General features: G+C 36.9%; 1 protein-coding gene and 1 long non-coding RNA gene across 2 annotated transcripts; both read left to right on the forward strand.

Moving 5' to 3' along the window:
* The first annotated feature begins 442 nt into the window (after positions 1-442).
* On the forward strand, positions 443-4168 carry LOC110774849 (chalcone synthase). The gene is made up of 2 exons (XM_021979439.2): positions 443-696; positions 2930-4168. The coding sequence occupies exons 1-2, from the start codon at positions 516-518 to the stop codon at positions 3925-3927; spliced, it is 1179 nt and encodes a 392-aa protein (XP_021835131.1). The 5' UTR covers positions 443-515; the 3' UTR covers positions 3928-4168.
* Positions 4169-6726: 2558 nt separating this feature from the next.
* Positions 6727-7464, forward strand: LOC130462758 (uncharacterized). The gene is made up of 2 exons (XR_008923505.1): positions 6727-6938; positions 7111-7464. It is a non-coding gene; the product is annotated as an uncharacterized lncRNA (long non-coding RNA).
* The last annotated feature ends 6292 nt before the right edge of the window (positions 7465-13756 follow it).

Here is a 13756-nt window from a genome sequence, read left to right on the forward strand (position 1 = left end):
TTTTTCCGTTGTTTTAAACAATTATTTAAACACGTTTGTTAAGGTACGATTTCAAATTTTAAAATATACAATATGCAAAAGGAAAAATGATAAAAGGTTAGTATTTAAAAAATATTTATTGAGACGAATCTAATAAAATCTGCACACGACTATATTTTCTCTTGATTATAAGTTACAAAAGGAAATTAAAAGAGCTTGTTTGAATAACGTCCAAAGTTTAATTATGTCATGTAAATAAGAATGTAAAATTACGTTATACTCCCGGTAAATAATTAATTATTAAGGGGGAAGGTAGATGATGTGAGAGTAACTACGTAGATGTGGCAAAATATCTAACCACAAAGTGAACATACCACGTGGACACTAACTGCCCTTCCATGCAACCTACCAAAACTCTTTACCTTCTTATAAATTCCATTTGTTATTTTTGAAAATTTACAAATATTATTACACAAAGTTCTCTTATTTATTATTACACTTTGAGAAAAAAGAAAAAAAGAAATTATAAATAAAAAATGACGAGTTCACTAGAAGAAATTCGCAAGGCTCAAAGAGCAAATGGGCCGGCAACAATCTTGGCAATTGGTACCGCAACTCCACCTAATTGTGTTTATCAATCGGATTATCCGGATTACTATTTCCGGGTTACCAAGAGTGAGCATATGACTGAGTTGAAGGAGAAGTTTCAACGCATGTGTACGTGATCTCACTTTCATTTTTTATCTATAATTTATTTCTCTTATCATGAGTTTGATTGTTTTGATGGAAAATATAATTTGCTTTTGCTAATGTATGTTTGCAATAATATGTTATGTTAATCCTTACACATAAGTAATGTATACAAAGAATAAAAACTTAAGTGATTAACAAAACCGATTTTTATTAGTAAAAATCAGTTTTATTCATTTTAAAACTACGGAGTATAATATATTTCAATTCCGTAAAAATTAGTTGGATAAAACATGTTCGAAGTGTAATTAGTAGATTATTGATGTTTAAAGTGTAGTGTTCAAAAAATTTAGATTGAATAATCTTACTTATATGTGATCATAATTAACCATATGATTTACGTGAATACTTTTTTGGACCATTGATACTAGTTTTTATCTATACACTTTTTCAAAAGCAACTTATAAATATACTACTCCGTAAGTGATATTTAGGCCATGCTCATTGTTGTCTTCACTTTTTCACCTAAAAAATAATACGGAGTATTAAGTACTCAATTTGTTATTTTCTCAACTTCTGGATGAAATGACTTCACGTCTTTCACCCTAAACAAATTTTTTTTTTAGTAAAGTTAGTATTAAGTACTCCGTATAAATCAGTTAGTACAATAAAGTTTTATCATAAGTTCAAGTTATACATAATTCATGTATAACTTGTGCGTCACTTTTTTCCCATGATTTAATTACTGTTAACAATTTTTAGATATGAAAATAAAAGTAGTTGATAATTACAAATATCAACCAATAGAAAAAGTGAAACACACTAGTGGTATACAAATTACGTGATAGAGGATTTTAACTCCAATAAGACACTAATATTGAACCCCTAAAAACAATCATTAAGTGTAAGTTGTAATTGTAATCAGAAAAACATCCATTTTATAAGAGTTCGTTCCGTTATCACCGTCAGTTTTCCATTTTTTTTATTTGTTTTGTTTTGTTTTGTTTTGTTTTGTCATTTAATGGTCTTGTCACCTAAACTTGATCCTAAAATGACAAAATATTATTTGGGTTCCACTAGAGCTGTCAAAACAGGTCATCGGGTCGGGTTTGGGTCGGGTCATCCCGGGTCTCGGGTCATGATCAGGTAGGGTCGTGTCGGGTTAATATTTCATCCGGGTTGAGTTCGGGTTCGGTCGGGTCGATTTCAGGTCGGGTCATGTCGGGTTTTTTCTTATCCCGGGTTCAGGTCGGGTTCGGGTCGAGTCACATTTCGGTCAGGTTTGATTTTGGGTTCGGGTCTTATCGGGTCGGGTTTAAGTCGGTTTGTAGCAGATAATTTCGGGTTCGGGTCTTATTGAGTCGGGTTTAAGTCGGTTTGCAACACAGTTATTTTCGGGTCCGGGTCTTAGTTTGGATCGGATAATAATCAAATCAAATAGAATTCAGGTCGGGTCACTCTCAGGGACTGGTCAAACTCGGGTCTGATAATTAACCTATACATTTTAATTATTTTATATTCTAAAAAAATTTGTTTAACTTATTTTAGAGCTAAATTTTTCGGTATCTAGCAATAAATAATTAAAATAGATTTATCGTTGAAGTTAATATTTGATCGTGTCATTGATAACTCGGGTAAATCGGGTAACGGTTGTCACAAGTCGGGTCAATAGCAGGTTTCATCGAGTTACAATCGGTTTCGGGTTGACATCGGGTCGGGTATCGAATTGAGTTCGGGTCATTGTTCGGTCGGGTCAGTTCGGTTATCGGTCATTTTCGGGTCGGGTGTCGGGTTCGGGTTCGGGTGTTACAACATCGGGTTAAAATCGGTTATCGGTTTTTCCGGGTCGAGTACAGGTCGGGTTTCGGGTTATCTATTTTACCGTAATTTCGGGTCATGGTCGGTTACGGGTTCGGTCGGTTCAGGTCGGGTTTTCAGGTCGGGTCAGTTTTTGACAGCTCTAGGTTCCACCACAAAAGTCACGTATTACTACCCTTTTAATTCATGGTGTCACTTAGTAATGGACAATAGTGATTCAATTGGATCTCAGATGTCAATTTTGTAAGTAGCTTATTCAGGTAGGTAGCACCTAACTAACGGTCAAAAAAACATACCAAAAAGCATATGTTGACAAATTTTAGTGTGGGGGTATAATTGGATACATGAATATAAATGCACCTAATAGAATTGACATTTGTATTTTTTTGAGTTAACCAAATTATGTTAGGTTTTAATAAAAGTTGATATTATTATATTACAGGTGATAAGTCTATGATTAAGAAACGTTACATGTATCTGACGGAAGAATTTCTCAAGGAGAATCCCAATATGTGTACTTACATGGGTGCATCACTAGATACTCGTCAAGACATTGTGGTGGCTGAGGTTCCAAGGCTTGGTAAAGAGGCAGCAGTTAAGGCAATAAAGGAGTGGGGTCAACCTAAGTCTAAGATAACCCATGTTATCATGTGTACCACCTCCGGTGTAGACATGCCAGGGGCAGACTATCAGCTCACCAAGCTTCTTGGCCTACGCCCTTCCGTCCGCCGTTTCATGCTCTACCAACAAGGTTGCTTTGCCGGTGGAACCGTCCTTCGCCTTGCCAAAGATTTAGCTGAGAACAACCGTGGTGCACGTGTCTTGGTGGTTTGTTCTGAGATTACAGCCATTTGTTTCCGTGGGCCTACTGAGACATACTTGGACTCTATGGTTGGCCAAGCCCTTTTTGGAGATGGAGCTGGAGCTTTAATTGTTGGTGCTGATCCGGATGAGTCCATTGAACGGCCTTTATTTAAGATGGTATGGGCAGCCCAAACTTTACTCCCGGACTCTGAGGGTGCTATCGACGGACATTTGCGTGAAGTGGGCTTAACTTTTCATCTACTAAAGGATGTTCCTGGGCTTATTTCTAAAAACATAAACAAGGCCCTTGAGGATGCCTTCACCCCTCTTGGGATTAGTGATTGGAATTCCATCTTCTGGGTAGCTCATCCAGGTGGGCCTGCAATCTTGGACCAGGTTGAGGCTAAATTGGGCCTTAAGGAAGAGAAACTCAAGGCAACCCGCAACGTGCTAAGTGAATATGGTAATATGTCTAGTGCATGTGTACTCTTCATCTTGGACGAGATGAGGAAGAAGTCGATGAAGGAAGGGAAGTCAACTACCGGAGAAGGGCTCGACTGGGGTGTTTTATTCGGGTTTGGGCCTGGACTTACTGTCGAGACGGTTGTGCTCCACAGTGTTCCTTTGAACTGTTAAAATGTATGGTGGAAGATATTAGTTGACTAGTGAAATGGTGGCAGGAACAAAAACTTCTTTACTTAATATTTGCATTTGTAAAATGTTTTAGTTATTATCGTTGGTTGTTGTTTCTTGTAGCTTTGTAAGTTTGTAGTTTGAGAATAAGCCAAAAGTTGTACTCTCTTAAATATACGCATTAAGATTTATTAATTTCATAGGTAATTCAATAATAACGATATTATAATGTCGATGAAAGTAATTTGTTTGATCTTTTTGAATGAGTAAGGACAAGTTTGAGAATGTTACTTCAACTTGTGTAGATGTGGGAGTGGAACCTTCCGAATAAGTAGTTGGATACAAAAGGGGCCAATACCATAAACTTGCAGCCCAATATACAACCCGACTACTATAACATTGTTCCATCTACCAAAATCTTCTCTATAATAAAAAGCCGCAACAACAATTGCTTTTGCGTAAATTTTTTGGACCTTTTAGCCCTTTTATTATTATATTTTTATTTTAAGATTTTATTTTTGTGTAGTCATGTCACTTTTGTTACATACGAAGTATGACAAATGCTCCATTAGATCTTTACACCTATTTGGCTCAGTTTGTTTGACGGAAAATAATTTTCCGGGAATTGATTTTTCTTTTTTCTTTTGTTTGTTTTGCTAAGGATGGAAAACGGAAAATTTTCCCTACAGGAAACACAACTTTCTTTTTAAAAAGTAGGAATATCCCTTGCATTTTTTTCTCTCTCCTTCTATCCATCTCTCTTTTTCATTTCTATGTTTTTTTTTTTCTTATAACTTTTCTTGTGAGGAAACAAACAAAAGAATAATATTATCCCTTGATGTTTTCCTTTGAAAATTGTTTTACATGAAAAATCATTTTCATTTGAAATTGTTTTTCATTGAAACAAATAAAACCTTAATATAAGGGGTATTAAGCTAGCTAGCAATTTTGCACAATTACACGCTATTTTCTACATATAAACTTATGGAGAATGCAAAAAAATACGATTACCCTTCAAAAAAATAACCACGTATAACGCACGTACATGTACCTAATTTTGAAAACAAAAATAAGTTCACCCATGGAGCTCCAAGTCTCTCAAAGTCCCACCACTAGATTTTTTTTTAAAAAAAGTCCCACCACTAGATTAATTAGCAAGTAAATCGCCTTTCGTCTATTTATGAGTAAAGTAAGAGAAACTATCATTTTTCATAGTTATAATAGGTGAAATCCCTTTTCCTTAGACCCAATCCGGATCTTGAACAATTTATGTAAGGGGGCCCATAAAAAAATAATGCAATATAATATAGGATATATACAATTGCACTCAAAACATAGGAGGGGGAGGAGGCGGAACTAAAATTACGTTTTTTCGCGGAACTAAAATTACATTAAGTTTTTTTTGCCCGGGGGCTAGGCCCACCCAACTATAGGAAAGCTTCGCCACTTCCTAGACCTATATATCCCTAAGATTAGATTAGATTACATCGTTCGTGCTATAAGCTAGTTGAGTACCCCCAAATCAACCTACTGGTTATTTGTAGTGAAGTGTACTAATAGTTGCATGTTTGTAGCTATATAAAACGCTTGATATCCAAGAGTTCGACATCTTACTTATCCCTTGTCTACTATATTCATTGAGTTGTCATAAGATTGAGTCAAGTAGAATCACATTATATTACCACTTGTGTGAGCCTTGGAATATAAATAATATCATAGGGCGCATCAGTGATATTTTACACTACTTTAGTTAGTACTAAGAAAACAAAAACAAAAAATTAGAGGAAGCCAATTTTTTTAAAAAAATATATTTTTACAAAAACATGTTAACGTCAGCGCAAACGCACGTCCAGAAGGCAGCCATCAAGGTGTCTTTTGTGATGTTTTTATGTCAGTGGTCTTATACAAAAGTTAAACGAACACTAATTAAAAAATATACTTCGTAATTCATAAATTAGTCTAATGAACTTCCACTAGACCACCACCCAGGCCCAACCCTGAGGGTTGAAACGAGGGGCAACCACCCTAGGCCCCCTGACGAAAAGGTCCCCAAAAATAACAGTTTATGTTAAATCAGCTATATAAAATTAAAACTGCAATGGTACATGACAATAGAAAATGCTTAGCTGGTTAAATGGGTGAAGTTTGAAACAAGGCACAAGGGAGAAATCACCAGGGTTTGAATCTTCTCGTTGGAATTTTACCCCTTTTTCAATTAATTTACATGCTTTATTTCTGTATACCCATTAACCTTTTTCTATGTATATTTTTATAACAATATTCTATATTTTTCCAGATACAAGCAAGCTAGAAAAAGTCATTATGGAGTATAGAGTATTGCTTTAGGTTGGTTGTCTATGTTTCTCTTCATTAACCCACTTTCTCTTTCTTTAAATGATTTTTTTTGTGTTTTCTTTAAAAAGGAAAAACAATATATTCAAGGCCCAACGACCCAAGTGTTATACGATCTATTTTTCAAAGCATATAACATTTTTTCTCTGTTTGTAAGGGGTCCTTTACTTTTTTTTGCCCCGGCCCCCCAAAATGTCAGAAAAGACCCTGCCACCACCTAGCTAGGCAGATCAAGCTTTATATGCTTGAATTGTTCCCTTGACCCTTCTAACTTCAGTATTGCTAAAATTCTACTTTGTAATACATACTTGAATTAACAAATAGAGCTATTATAGACTATTAATAAATGTGTTAATGCGAAATTAAAGGGTTGAACTTGTAAGCAATTAAAGGGGAAACATTCACTTATAATAGAATACTTATGTGTTAGGTTACTGAATTAAGTTATGTTAGTTTCTATAAATGATTGTAAAATAAGATTGCAATTTTCATAGTTCATATCATACACTTATAATCATAAAGAATACATTTATCTACAGTTTTCTTCGTTAAATAATTTGTTTAACTACTTAAATTACCATCAGAGTTTAAGCAAATGGCGAGAATTTCCACCACATTCTTCATCATTAGCGTCATATTGGTAGTTTTTCTAACCACATGTAGTAAGTTCCTTGTATCCTATTAGATTGTAATTTCTATTTTCCAATTTTCAATTTTACAAGATAAAAGAAAATATATATTTACTATAAATATAATAAAAATGGTTTCCTTCTCTTTTTAAAAACTACCTTATTATATATAGCTTAAACATTGATGGTGATTTGATGATTACAGGTCTAACATTGGCCCAATACATTGGAGACAATACTGGGATTTTATGTACGGCGGTTGGTGGAACTTGTGGAATCCCAGGAGTTTATGATTGTTGTGACAGAATGATCTGCTTCTTGTTGAATCCTGAAAACCCTTATGCCGGTGGAGTTTGTAGGTATTAATCTCATCGAGGGCATGCCATTTGTTCTGGATTACGAGATTACCAAGCTTCTCCTAGCACTTCTTAATTTCACAAATAACGTCGAATTTGCAACTTTTTGATAAAGATCGAGTATATGTAGTCTGAATGTTTGATGTATGCCTAAGATTTAATATAAAGTTAGTATTTGGGAATTGGGATCCCTTCGAGGTTGAGCCATTATCTCATTTACAAAGTGTTTTTGCATCCTTGCCCAAAATTACTATTTGTCTCTCTTTATTAGTAGTACCGTAGTAGTAGCTTATTTTATTACATAGTACTCCATCCGTTCCAGAATACTCGCACCGTTTTGATCGGCACGTAGTTTAAGGAAATTTAATTAGGTGGTAGTTGATATGGAGTAGTTTTTTAATATAGTTAGTGGAAAACGTCAGCTTTTTTAGGGTGGTGGGGGAAATTTTTTAATGTTTAGAATACAAGTGGAACCTTAAGTAAGTGAGAGAAACAATATAAAATTAGAAAAATATGTCATTTATAGAACGGTGAAGGTATTCAAGGAGAGCCTTACAAGGAAAGTGGTGTGAGTATTCTGAGACGGAGGGAGTACTAGTATAGACAAAATACGCAAAATAATCCTAGTCTTTCAATCCATACTAGAGGAGATTGCCACAAGTTGTAGAGGTAGTACGTGACTGTTGTTGGAATTGTACCAAACATAATCCTTGTTGTGCCTACACCTTCCGAATTGTTGTCTGCGGGAGGTGGTGCCTCCAATGCCGACCTAAAGCCTGACTGCCTGAAGACTGGCCTTCATCTCTGCTTACTTTACCCAGCCTCTCCAGATCTCCTTGATATTCAATGTTCGCAAATGGGGCAGGGTCGAGGAACAGTTTATGCCCGACCTCCATATTCATGTTAGGTTATGAATAATACAATAATATAATTCATGCGGAAAAATCATAAAGGCAGAACCCAAATTAATTGCCACATAGTCAATTAGCATAATTTAGGTTACGTACAATGTGCTGCGTGTCTTCCCTAGCTACCCTCGAACCGAACAAGAACAAGTCTTTAGAGTCCCAAACGTTGCCCCTCTGTAGAAAGTCCACATCACGTTCTGATCCGCCTTAGTTTTAACCAACTCGGATTTTACTTAAGGTTTTATGTATTTGAGTTAGGCTATATTATGTTCTCCCTTGAACACAATGTAAGTAAAGAATATGATTTTCAATGTGTGTAATTATGAGGGCCTAGCCTCATATTTATAGTGTAGGATATAGGGAATTTGAGTCTTACTAGGAAAATTATTACCAACCCTACTAGGATTGAAATTCTTATCCAATTAGAATTGTAATATTAATTAAACTCTTAATCAAACCAATTCTACACTACTACAAAAACAAGGGAATTGAAGAGACCCCTCCAAAAGGGCCTTAGAGACCTCTTTTAAGAGGGTCTCTATCTCAAAGGTCTCTTTGGTAAAGAGACCCCCTCATATGAGAGGGTCTCTTTGTTGGAAAATAAAGACCCATTAGGTAAGATAGGAGGTCTCTTTTTTATGCCAAAAATTAAATACTTTTAAAGAAAAACAGACCCAATATGTGAGTTAGGGGGGTCTCTTTGGTGGTTCCACCTGAAGGAAATAATGCCCTTGGTCCAAGTATGCATTCTATGTTAAGTCTAATAAATGCGGTTCAGTATTAATTAACAAGTTAATAATTCAGTGAGATCAAGTGAGCTGAATGCCTAGCTAGAGGCCGCTTCAGTTCAAGTGGAATTAATGATATTAATCCACAGCTTACTCTTGACTGAACCCGTAGGGTCACACAAATAGTACGTAAACGGATCAAGTATTTAATGGCATTAAATACTCCATCTATGAATATTCGGAACCGACGGATCTTGGTTTCAGTGGGAGCTAAGATCGTCACAGGCAAGAAATGAATACTCCGGAAACGATGATATTGCCGGAAACGGAAATATGGATCGTATCGGAAATATGAATATTATCCAAGTCGTAGATGTTGCCGGAAACGGAAACATGGTACGTATCGGAAAATATTGTTGGAAATGGAAATATTACCAGAATCGGAAATATTGCCGGAAACGGAAATATTGTCAGAATCGGAAATATTACCGGAATCGGAAAATAATTCCGGAAACGGAAATATTAAATATTTGTTCGAAACGGAAATTAATTCCGGAATCGGAAATATTGAATATTGTTCGTATCGGAAATAGATTCCGGAAATGGAATTTTAATCGGAAGCGTATCGTACGAATTAGCATCGGACGAGGCCTGCCGGACGAAGGCCCAGCACGAAGCCAGGCCATCGCCCAGCAAGCACGCACGCCACAGCCCAGCGCGCACAAGGCCACGCATGCGTGGGCCGCGCTGCGTGGGCTGCTGCTCGCATGCGTGGGCAGCCCTTGTGGCTGCCGTGTGTGTGTGAGTTTGAGCTCATGCGAGATTCCTGAATCTGCAAGAGTCAGTGTATGATTAAATGTCTATTCCTATTGGATAAATTGATTAAGTAGAATTCATGTAGAATTCTAATTCCAATTAATTCGCATCCTACTAGGATTACGATTCCTTTTCCATAACTCTATAAATAAAGGCCTAGGGGTCATAATTTATACACAAGTTTCAAAGTATTCAAAAGTGAGTTTTTTTTGAGAGAAAATTCAAACACCCATCTTGCCCCAAAAGTGCCGAATTTTCTGAGTACCTTAAGGGCGATTCTAGTTGGTCAATCTTAAGGCGGATCCGGACGTGCTGTGGACTTTCTACGGAGGGACGACACTTGGAGTCCTAAAAGACTTGTTCTTGTTCGGTTCGGGCGCAGCTAGGGAAGGCACGCAACAAAGAGTATGCATCTAAACTATGCTAAATGATTATGTGTAAATAATATGTTTCCTGGGTTAATGGTTGTTTCCGCATGATCTATGTAATGTCATATGTATCATAACCTAACAGTGGTATCACGAGCCCCTTATTATTTTCATAATCTATATTGCATGAACATGGTTAAATATTACAAATTTGCAAGAATTAAAAGGGGTGATTAATTTTCGTAATTGTTAATTAGTTGCAAATTGCGTTTATTTAATTATACGTACGCAGTTTTTCGGCAGTTTCTTCATTACTCATCCGAATTGAGTGATTTTTGTGTCAATTCCGCATGTAAAAGGCATTCTAAAATTTTGACAAAAATAGTATTTTTCTGCCGAACCCAGAATTTTCAAATTCGAAGCCTAACTATGACTTTTCGAAGGTTTTAGTTTTTCGAATGCAAAATTTCGTAAATTTAAGATGTTAAATTAAATATTTGCGATTCTTGTTGATAAATCTTGAATTTTTGATTGACCTATTGCATATGTTTAACAAGTTTGAATGCCTAGTCTTGTTAATTATGCAATCTAATTTGTAATTATGATTAATTTGTTGAAAATTAGAATAATTTAGAATTAATTTGATTTTCATAATTAATTGTAATTTAATTAGAAACCTATGATTAAAAACCACCATAAAAATTGTAAATTTACGATAAATTTTAAATTTTTATGACCTAGACTTGAATCCATATCAATCGGAAATCAATTGGATAATAAATTTTCGATTTTTCGCCCTAAAATTATGAAATTAATATTATTTATTAATTTGTCATTAATTTTAAATATAAATTTTAAATTTTATGCGATTCGTTCAAATAACTTGCACGCGCGAAGCAATGGACGCTTCGTGTTACCCTTAAGGGGTGTTGTATAATGCGGGCATGCGACGACGAGCAAGGGAGCTCGTCGCCCGTGCGGCACGAATGCAATGAGCAAGGCCGTAGTGCACGAGCACAAGGCAGCAGCCCTGCCTTGTGTCGTGTGCCACGAGCAATGAACGTATGGGCATGGGCGAGGGGCGAGCCAAGGCAGTCGCGTGTGGGCAGCAAGCGAGCTGCGCCACAGCGCGCGCTGCCTCGCACAACAGCGCGCAGCCTCGTGCGCAGCGAGCGCAAGCTCGCGTGCCACGAGCGCTGCGCCCAGCATCACTCGCGCGCACCAGCGAGCGATCTCGCGCGCCAGCGCGCGATCTCGCGCGCCAGCGAGCGATGCAGCGCCCCAGCGAGCGATGGCTCGCGCGCACCAGCGAGCGATCTCGCGCGCCAGCGCGCGATCTCGCGCGCCAGCGAGCGATGCAGCGCCCCAGCGAGCGATGGCTCGCGCGCACCAGCGAGCGATCTCGCGCACCAGCGAGCGCGGTAACGCGCGCGCGCTGCGAGCGATAGCTCGCGTGCGGTGGGCGCTGTGCGGAGGCTTGCGTATGGGACAGCAGCAGCTATGCAACGAGCGCATGGGCTGCGCGCACATGGCCAACAATGGCTGTGTGCGTACAGCCCATGGGCGTGCAACGCGTAGGGTGTTTGCGTTACGATTAGATCGTTTTGAATGTTTAATTTGAAAATTTCAGTTCACGTAATTTTTAATTGATTTTAAAATTAATAATTTGAATTAATTTCTTGGATTTTAATTTTGAATATTATAATTATAATAAATGGCATTTATTCTAATTATTTTACTAAAATTAAAATCATAAATTAATTTAAATGTGACTGAAATTAAAATTAAATTTTTGGATTCAATTATAAATTTATATGAGCTTTAAATTTTAATTAAATTTGTATGTTTCCGGTTAGACTAGAAATACAATTTTATGTTTAAAATTAGTAAAGCATATGAATTTATTGGTTTGAGTGGGAGTGCTTTTAGTCATAAACTCTTGATTAGGTCTACAAATCCTTAAGGTTAAAACAACTCGATTAGAATTAATAAGGACTGAATAATTGGTAGATTATTGGTGCCCTTGATTAATTGCTGCAAATGTTTACGTGATGCATAATGTGTTTAACTAACCAGCTATGTGGGCCATTCATGATAATGAATGGGTGAATGGTATATATTGTATATGTACTGTTTTGCAGGTTATGAAGTGACTAGTATAGCCCAAATAGGATAGAAAATATGGTCTGCGTACCATTAATTTGAATGTAATTGGTCTAAAGTACCAAAGTTGTTTTTCAATTCAAATATGGTCTGCGTACCATCAAATAGTTGTAATTAGTTATAACTTATCCTATTTGAAGAAAATGGTGCCTCCCACGGAGATTTTCAAGACGGACTTTGAAGTCAAAGCTTCAAGATGAAGTCGGGCCATACTAGATCACAAATATCTTATGCATGTTTTAAGTTATTTATTGCTTTAAATATGTCTTAAAATGCATGAGATCAAAAGCTTGATTATGTTGCATGATTAAGGATTTTAGTTCACTTAAAATCTAACCAACATAGTAAGAGCCTTAAGTTCCAAACTTAAAAATTGAGTTAAAAGGTGCCATGCCAAAATATACACTTGCTTGGATATCCTTTACATCAATCTAGTAATAGTTTTCGCTCAGCGAGGTGTTACTTATTGGTCCTAAAGGGGCAAGGTACACAAATAATTGTGAGTACATGTTAGTTTTGGTGAAACTCAACGATATAAGTAAGGAGTCCTTTTATGTCGTGGCAAATTCGATAGGTTTACCTAATAAGTTCTTAGACGTACCTATCAACCAAGAATAGTTTCTAGACTATTAGCAAAAGGCTTTTGCTTACCTAAGATGTTCTAGGATTAAGTCGACAAACTGTGCTTAGTTCTTCAATGATTTTAGGATCTTGGAATCATTTTATTCACACCTGCCGGAACACATAACTTGAATAAAATGCTTAATAAACATTGAATTATGCATGAATGCTAGAATTTAAGTTTATTAAGAGAAACTGTGAATGGTTATTTATTTGTTTATTCTTTTCAATTGTAGTTTTTAATATGGCAAACAACAATTCATTCAACATTCGATCAATTCTCGAAAAGGAGAAGTTGAACGGGAAAAACTTCCTTGACTGGCAAAGGAACTTGCAAATAGTTCTTATGCAGGAAGAAAAGGAGTATGTCCTAGATGAGGCGATGCCCGAAGCTCCAGGCGACGGGATCACTCAGGCAGCCCTCAATCGTTGGATTGATGCCAACAAGGATGTGAAATGTCTAATGCTCGCCACCATGAGTGCGGATCTGCAGAAAACGTTCATCAACTCAGATGCTTTCACAATCATCAGTGAGTTGAAGAACATGTTCCAAGATCTGGCTCGAGTCGAAAGATTCGAGACTCATAGGCAAATTCTTGAGACCAAGCTTAAGAAAGGCGAGCCCGTAAGTCCACATGTTCTCAAAATGATTGGACTCATTGAGAATATGAGTCGGCTGGATCAGCAATTTTCTCAGGAAATGGCTATAGACACCATCCTCCATTCTCTTCATAGCGGGTATGATCAGTTCAAACTGAACTACAGTATGAATAGTCTGGACAAAACGCTCACTGAGCTTCACGGTATGCTGAAGACCGCTGAAAAGACGCTCAAAAGTGATAAGCAGGATGTGCTTATGGTGCGTGGGGGCAAGTTCAAGAAATCTGGAAA

Source organism: Spinacia oleracea, chromosome 6 (assembly GCF_020520425.1).
Source record: "Spinacia oleracea cultivar Varoflay chromosome 6, BTI_SOV_V1, whole genome shotgun sequence".
NCBI lineage: Eukaryota > Viridiplantae > Streptophyta > Magnoliopsida > Caryophyllales > Amaranthaceae > Spinacia > Spinacia oleracea.

Coding starts and splice junctions, on each gene's coding strand:
- LOC110774849 (XM_021979439.2), top strand. CDS start 516: ATGACGAGTTCACTAGAAGAAATTCGCAAGGCTCAAAGAGCAAATGGG. Junction 697..2,929: donor GGAGAAGTTTCAACGCATGT/GTACGTGATCTC, acceptor ATTATATTACAG/GTGATAAGTCTATGATTAAG.